This window comes from Varroa jacobsoni, unplaced genomic scaffold (genome assembly GCF_002532875.2).
Source record: "Varroa jacobsoni isolate VJ856 unplaced genomic scaffold, vjacob_1.0 contig01287, whole genome shotgun sequence".
NCBI classification, from domain to species: Eukaryota; Metazoa; Arthropoda; class Arachnida; order Mesostigmata; family Varroidae; genus Varroa; species Varroa jacobsoni.
Genome location: NW_019214613.1, coordinates 57,688 through 66,098, shown reverse-complemented (window position 1 = coordinate 66,098; position 8,411 = coordinate 57,688). Strand labels below are relative to the sequence as shown.

The 8,411-nt window shown below is 42.5% G+C and overlaps 1 protein-coding gene across 5 annotated transcripts in view; it reads right to left on the bottom strand.

The window, feature by feature from the left end:
- Positions 1-8,411, bottom strand: part of LOC111271941 (G protein-coupled receptor kinase 2) — a gene marked incomplete at its 3' end in the record, with an annotated part of 72,122 nt that overhangs the window by 21,368 nt on the left and 42,343 nt on the right. Inside the window, 2 exon segments of one of the 5 annotated variants that reach the window (XM_022853003.2) lie at positions 8-641; positions 988-1,954. In XM_022853003.2, the coding sequence (XP_022708738.1) occupies positions 8-14 (7 nt within the window). 5 annotated transcript variants of the gene reach the window in all.

Below are 8,411 nucleotides of genomic sequence, written 5' to 3'. Positions count from 1 at the left end.
ATCTTACCCTTCATCCAGGATAGCTACTCCGTGCCTTCACGTGCCAGGACTGCCCACTAGTCTTGCTTGCTTAAGCCGTTTTCGTTCGCGAAAACAACTGTCATTTGTTTCTTTTCTCAGTTTTAGCGCAGCGTTTCCTCTCGTTTTCCATATCTATCACAGACACTTAGATTACCACTGCCATTGCATCCAGTGATCCTGAGGTTTTTCTGAGTCCGGGAAGAATGGCGTGGAAAATTGCCGAAGGCTCGAGGAATGCGCGGCAGAGTGAGGCAGTTGTTAGTTTCCTGCCTGCTTATTCCATATATTTCTTTCGGTTGTTTCTGCTGAGGTCAGATAGCTCATGTCACCCAAACGCATTAGCCGCACCAAGTACGTCAGGATATCGACGCGCTTATCCTTCAAGCTCGCCTACATCTATTCTGTTCTTCGAAATCGGAGTCGCTGGTGCTCTATTTTATACTGCTTAGCGACATCCGGTCCGGGAAGCGTTCAGTTTACATTGCATTCGTTATTTAACGTTCCCTGTCTCGTTTGCACTCCTACTAAGCTGGTGTTATACTGTAGCGTGCCAGACCAAACAACCGTCTTGGACCCTACTTTCTCATTCGTTTGTATGGGCAACACACGATTTCCAGTTGCTGGAGCATGTTGATGCCAGCGTCGACCACCAGGAAGAGCAGGCGGAAAAGGCGATGGAAAATCGACCGAGATTCACGTTTATTGGAACGAAATAATTTTTCATACGATAACTATGAGCCTACCGCTTCATGACATTGCGATATAGGTCAAATCCGAGCGCAAAAACCTCTTACAAAGAGCTGTCAGTTCAAGGGGGAAAAAGAAAGATAGAGGGAGCACTATGCGACCCACTGTCACACGAAACGGTACACATATCATACGCAGTTCATTTTACAATACTTGACTTTTAAATGGTGTCATGTGTATTCTCATAGGACGATTCTATTAGACAGGTTCGATACTCACTTTTCCATATTGTGGTGAGCCATAACCCGTTAGCTTCTCTAGATATATTCTAACAATAATACGGTTCAATATCATTTAAAGTACTTTCATGCAAAGTGTAGTGAGGCCGATAAACACATTCCCGAGGTGGCGCAGCGGTACATGTTTTCTTACTAAATCCGTAGATACGTGGTGGTCTAGGCCCGAAATTGGGCATCGATTGGTACTGAGAATCGGACGGCTGAGGCAACATTTGAAGTACTGAACGTTACAGTAAGATCGATGTCCGGATTCAGTAGAACGTTGAATCATCATTGCTAGAACATCTGCTAATAAAGCAAGGCTTAGTAGAAAAGTTTCTAATAAGAATATTTAATATTCGTTGCAAAAGAATAGCACGCTCTAATGTGTGACTAATATGCATTGTCTTGAGCGCATTTCGACGATGCCACATGCGGACATCGCCAATTAATGTTTTAGAATTGGCCAGTGATTGTTACCGCATATGGTTAGCACGCCGTCTCATAGGTCTAGTATACGCAACGCGATAGTGATCTTTAGATAGTTACTATGAGCAAAAGTTCCACTTGTTAGCCTGTAGAACCTATTAGAGCGAAGTAATATCTGTCACACTCTTATCACCGAAAGCTGTTTTAGGTCGCTAACAAACGAACAGATATTCTGCTCAGTCGTGTTTATCCCTCAACACGCAAGAGCAGGCGCGACGCAAGCAAGTAGATGTAAAGGAAATCGGACGTCAGCATAGAATGCTGCGACAACAATGTCCGCGGCAGCTGACAAAAGGACTCAAGACAACATGAACATCGACGCCTACAAAAACAGTAACAACAGCAAAGGCCTATACACAAAGCACGTCACAATAACAACAAACAGCACAACTGCTTGGCAAGGAATACTTTGCTGCTGCTGCTGCTGCTGCGATGATGACGATGGCCTTTTTTTCCCTATTTCCCTGTTGCATATCAAAGCAAACAATAATAACATCGTTCTAGAGATGTACTCGTCTAGCTGCATGTATGCAAGCGTGCGACGACGCAACACAGACGCCGCTTCTCTATCCGTCTGCTACAATCGGCGCGCGGCAAAAAAGCGACTGAGGATGCGTCGCCACCAGCGACAATGACAGTTACAACAACGGAGACAGACCTTATTGATTGAGGTAAACAAAACGCAGCCGAACGGCGAAACGTTATGCGAGAAGGTAAACACATAAACATTCGAATAAACACAGCGGCGGCCACGATTCGCGGTTCTGCCCACATGTGAACATGAGTGCATCTTCATCATGTGTATTAACAAACGCTATCGTCTATTTTAGTATGAACGATTCTCGGCCTTGCTGTACTGGTCCAAAGTGACGAAACGTTTTTGTTACCTCGTTATCGTCTTCAATACCCAAAACACAACAGACCTCCGCAACGAAACTAACTGTACAATGGAAAAATATTCGTCTGTTGAAATAGACATTCGAACAATGATTTAGAATCCCAAATGGGGATAAAACACATTCTGTCTCATACTATAAAGCAATGCCTTAACAGTTGAAACATTTTCATATCTGTAAAGGTTTGGTGGAGCACCGGTGGGTTTTATCAAAATCACTGCCATAAACCAATTACTTAATATTATACTAATTTGCACTTCGTGGAGATTGGATTGAATCAAAGTATCAATAAACAAAAGGACCATGGAACGAGAAGCACGAAGGTGAAGAAATGATTAATGTTAATAAAATTAGCCTGATCACTCGCTTGTGATTCTTTAATGATTTAAATAAAGTGAAGAAAGCCGAAATACGCGGAAGTGCCTAGCAAACTTTACTAAAACAGAATAATTAAACTGTATGTCTGGTTTTAAATAGTGGCGGGCGGAAAAGGGTCGAAATCTACTCTTTTGAACACACAGATCAGATTGTGTTTTGTAGTCATTTGATTGCCGACCCTGTTACTAAATGTTCTAGGGATGTATGAAGGCCAGTCTCTGAAATAATGCCAAATGGTTTAACTACTGGACGTTATATATAAGAAATAGTAGACCAAGCTCATGAAAATATAGACATACTCTCGTTGCGTTTTTGCTATTTAACAACATTAAAAACGCTTCGTCCTTTCCAAAAAAAATTATCAGCGTTTGAAAAGCACGAGTTGATGCGGCATGATCTTTGTTTCCTTATTTAATCGCGACCGAGGGAGTCGAACATCGGCAAAAGCATACATACACTGAAAAACATGACCACATCGAGAGCTATAGAATGTGTGTGTTTCGTATAACTGAGCCTACATACAAACAATTTTCGACGGAAATAACAACTGTAACGTTAAAGGTAAAAATTGCCTGTATTAATTTACGTTAGATGAGTAAATATCAAAGGAGTTATTTACAAGGATATTTTGTCCTCTGATGTCGATATCTGAAGCTGTCGAGGCATGGAACGGCTAATAGAGTTTCCCGACCTTAAATGAATAATAGCTATTATCACCGATGCGTTTCCTTTCTTACGACGATAGCTTTTCAGGTACAGATTGGCGGACTCCAACTGAATCACTACTTTGTGTAAGTTCCCTTACACAATGTAGTGGCTCAGACGACAGGTAAGATGGTGTCTGCAGTTTGCCGACTCCATGGACACCATGCTAGCTTTTATGTGAATTTATTCCAATACACGCTCGTAAAAACGCAGGAGTGCTCAATAAATTTCCGATGCATGGTGCACTAATCCACCAGATACCTACTAATGATCGCTTCAAAGTATACAAAATGTCAATTGCAAAGTGCGACTCTGTAAGCTTCCAAGTCGCGATACTTGTAATTAATTCTTACAAGGCGCTGCCAGCGAGGCGTGTTGAGACTTCTGCTGCAACTAACGGGGCCCACATTTTCTCAGTTAACCGAGAGTACATACTTAAAGTAATCAAATTATGATTTTTTTCCTCTTCATTTTTGTTGAACGAAGTAATGAATATTAAATGTACGCAGCATTGGCCTGTTTGTTGCTTATGAGTGTAACACAAAAAAGCCCTGCCAAAATCGAGAGATTCGAGATAAAGCACTACGTAGAAGAGGCAAAATTTTACTAGGAAAGTGTCGGGTACCATTCTTGTGACGTCAAGAGGTAAGTATATTTAGTTTAGCATGCGTATGTCTCTTATAAGATATAAACCTCGACAATCGGCTGCTTAGCTGCGCGTTATATATCGAGAGCATCTATTTGCGTGTAAACGAAAATTGCGACAACCCACGACGTCCTCTAATCCTCTTATATGCAACCTCATCTCAACCAGAAGTGCATAACACACGAATAGAGTAATTCGGTGCTGCTGGTGATGACGGTAGCTGTCTCGTTTATACTGTTACTGTTGCTATGTTAGTTCACGTCTTTTTAGTAAAATACGCTCGCTCCCAACTAGTAACCATTCGGAACTGGAGAGAGGTCGTTTGAGTATACGTGTGCATCTTATATCGTCTTCAGAAAGCGCCACCGAACGGCGACTGAATAATTCCTCTCACTTCACCTCCCGCTCTTCTTCCCCGCCGCAGCCTCTTCAACTAATTTTAACGTTGTCGTGGTGGCGCTAGTGTTTGTAGTAGCGGGGGTCTTCGATTGTGGTGCTTGTGGTCATGGCTGAGTTGTGCTAGCGAAAAAGGCTCAAGTCCGCCGTTGTTGACAGCCTCTCCATCCCTTAGAATAGCGGGCGATGGCGGCTTAACGGGATATTTCACTACTAAGGGAATCACATTGTTTCTCGAGAGTAGCGGAACGTTGCCTGCAGCGAACCTGTTATCTGCACAGTCATGCATCCCCAGCAAGCCTCAATAATGTTCTTCCCACAGAACATAACCCTCTTCACATGAATTCATTATAAATGCTACTACATAGAGAAGTACTGCTCTGTCTCGTTTTAGGTAACAGCAGCTGCTTTTACCTCTATTATTAAGCATTCTTCTGCTTTAGCACATTATCCAATGATTAATCTAAAAAGTTTTATTCAGTTCCTTTCTCGTCATTAGAAAAGAGACAAAGCCCACTGAAACTGCTTGTAGAACAATTACGGTCTAGGAAAAGTCAGTTCAGTACGAGAATGAAAAAATCTAGAGGAAAACGTGTTTTCAATGATCACCCACTTTCCTATGATGTTTACTTCTTTTGCCTTTATGTCGATAATTTTGTTCTAGTTCGCCCGTTAATCTGTTTCATATAAATCACCGCGTCCCAGTAATTATTCTATTATCTTGCCACAGTTATCTAACCACCTCGTTTCAGATATTTGATTATAACTTACCAGTCACCTTTTTGCCCGACTGAAGTGGTCCCGTTTCGCATTCTAATTATCTCGATGTTTTATTATAATGAACTGTTTAATTTATTGGATTTACCGCGCTACCCGCGGTTATCTTGAGAAAAGCTTACCTCAGTTTCTAATATGTCCAAATGAACCGTACATTCGAATGTACATGGGGAACGGGGGTTTTATCGTTAGATATGCCCGAACGGGGTGAAAGCAAGATCCGCATACATTTCGAAAAAAAAAAAACGTATGCAAAATAATTCAAACCGTAGGATCAGATGCGTGCAGCGTTATTATCTAAGCATTGAACGTTCGCTCTTAGTGTGTGACATTTTGACATATAATTGGCGCAGTATTTTTACGTCGCACTGTAATAGAGAACCATGTATCAAAAATCTATTCTATACATGTCGATGAGAATAGGAATTATCTTTTGCTGGGGGCTGGGGTACGCTTCACTGCCCTTCAACTATTTAGCTCAAATAGGCCAATTATTAAGCGTACAAATAAAATTCGCATCTAACAAATGGCTCGATTTTGATAGCCATTACGTCACTGAACGACCATTTGTGTCATTACATAAATAACCTAACTTAAAAATTAGCTTTTCCCACTAACAGTTTTCTCGCTCCGTTTCTCATGCGTATTTACCTTCCTACGAAAGCGTAGATATAGATTATGAAATTTATGGGGTTCATCGATGCCTAACTAGCTCGAACGAAGTGATGAACCTTATTTTGGCCGAGTGACGAAAAAATGAGTAACCAAACGAAGCTTCGTTAATCTACTGCCTGCTTAATAGCTCATATGGGCATTCACTTTAACCGTAGGACATTTAAACGTTACACTGTTCTTCCAACGCATCTCGAAGCGAGCTTCACCAATACCCTCTCGGCCAGAGCAGCTTAATCGAGATGTTGTATAGTCCATTAGCTCTGTTTCTGGGATATTAATAAAAGACAGTTTGTCTATATGCTTTTGTCCGATTTTTATAAGCTTACGTTTTCTGGCAAGCCTGCCGATTGGTAGTAATCGCTATTGCCAGAATTCCTAGTCAATCTCTTTTCAAATCTTCACGGCTTTCCCTGATGGCCTCTGTCGTGCTCCTTCACGTGGGCTCCAGGCCTATTCTTCAACTGTCTATACCACTCTAATCACAGGCGTAGTCATAGCCGCCGCCGCCACCTAGCGTCCCTTAGTTTCTATCACATATTCATTTCCATATTGTAGTCGTTCTCCATCATTTGTCACGAAGGCGAAAGCAGAGCTATTGTCATTATCACCAATATTGTCCTTATCCCTTGTGCATGCACGTTGTCGTTCATACATAATCTTGCATCCTTAGAGGGATTGTTAGATTTTTTGTCACATTTGGCTAAGACCACCACTTTCACCGCTGTGTCCGTCTTGTAAGCGGAGGCAAATGTCACCTTTAACACAATTAGGCCGCCTTGCTTCATAAAGCGAATGTGGATAGAACAAAATACCTGATGTCTTGGTATATCGTTATAAGCTTTTCCAAGCTTGTTTTCTTTTCTACCACGAGGAGCTCACCGCAGTGTCGCCATTAGTCTGTTCAATTTCATATGCGTAGCCTGAACACGTTACGTCTAATACAGTGACTATTAAAAATAAAAGCTCTTACCCAGTGCTTCTCGTCTGAAGCACTTGCCAAGCTATACAATGCAACATTTGTGCGACTTCGTCGACGTTTGCACTAGTCAACAATAATAGTCTGCGCTCATGTATGGCAACATTCGTTACGATAGGTAAATATATCGGTTTGCCCTCGTTTGAAATATTCGTAGCCTCAAAGGAGAACAAGTAGGAACATTCGACTACACACATAGAGGAATTTTTAAGGCAAAGGGAGCTTCAGTGACCACTGTTGAGCTCTTGCAGGCTAATGTATGCGGAATTCTAGCACAGTGTCCCATTTCTATGTTCACTATGTTGCAGCTTATGCAGAAGTCCACATGCCACTTGTAGCAATACGCACTTATTTCCCTTGTACCAACTTGACAATTCGTGTACGTTAGCTTAAAATCTATCCACCGCATTCGTTATTCTTTGGAGCTTTCGTCTACTGTTTGAATGCCCTGATGACGGTTAACCTGACCCAACTTCAAAAAGCTACAACCACCATACAGCAAAGAAAGCTAGAGAAATAACACTGCCCAGAAACCGCATCGGGTTGTGAGGACATTCAACAACACAATCTCTCGAACATATTTATGTACTTACACGCTATGGTTAGCGTGGTTGCCATCAGCAACAGAGACGACATCAGTGGTCATCTAGACATCATCGCATTACATTCAATATACGGACTAGAGGTGCGGTCGCTTCCGGAAAATGTGCTGTTTCGAAGAAGACTGAATCCGTTCATACAAGACTGTTACGCATTAAATCAAAGCGTGAGGGTCCCACACGGGCTGCATTAACGCAAGTCGCATACCGCATTCAATAGTCTACGCGCAGCGCCCTCTGTACTTTTCTTTCGTTGACGGAAGCGTGACAACAGTTAGAGCAGTCCAGAGGCCAAGCGGTGCACAGCATAGGCCATTGTGTATGAGACACGGCGTATAACTCCCAACCGTGTGCAGTCGGTGATCATTATTTGCGACGGATCATGTTTTACTAACCCTCCAATGGCTGGTCTCTTGAAGACGCCAATTTGAGTCCATTCATTTTGTTGCAACATTAACTGATGACGCTAATGACACAGGCTTCCGTTGTTCGAAATAAAAGGCTCAGGAGCCTAAGCCTAAACCAAGACCCCCAAGCCTGTCTTCCTCTTCGCTCCCCTAAACCCCTCCCTCTGTCGCATTGCTTCCGCTATCACCTTTTCAGGACGTAAAACGTTATAAGCGTAGGAAAAAGCAGTCGTTATTCCGTCATACCCAGGATGATTACATCTTGCTTTCGTCCTATGGCGCTCCGTTATCTAAGACTCTCTGCTAAAATGTTGCTAACTCCTGTTTGTTGGCAGTTTGGCGCTATGCCAAACTTCACGTGTGCCAATTGGCTTCGCTTGGAAACACTAGCATGGTCCCAGCTCGTTCTATATTTATTGCATTAATTGGCGTTGAAGAATACATCATTCACCCCCCCCCCCCCCCCGCCACCGCAATGTCT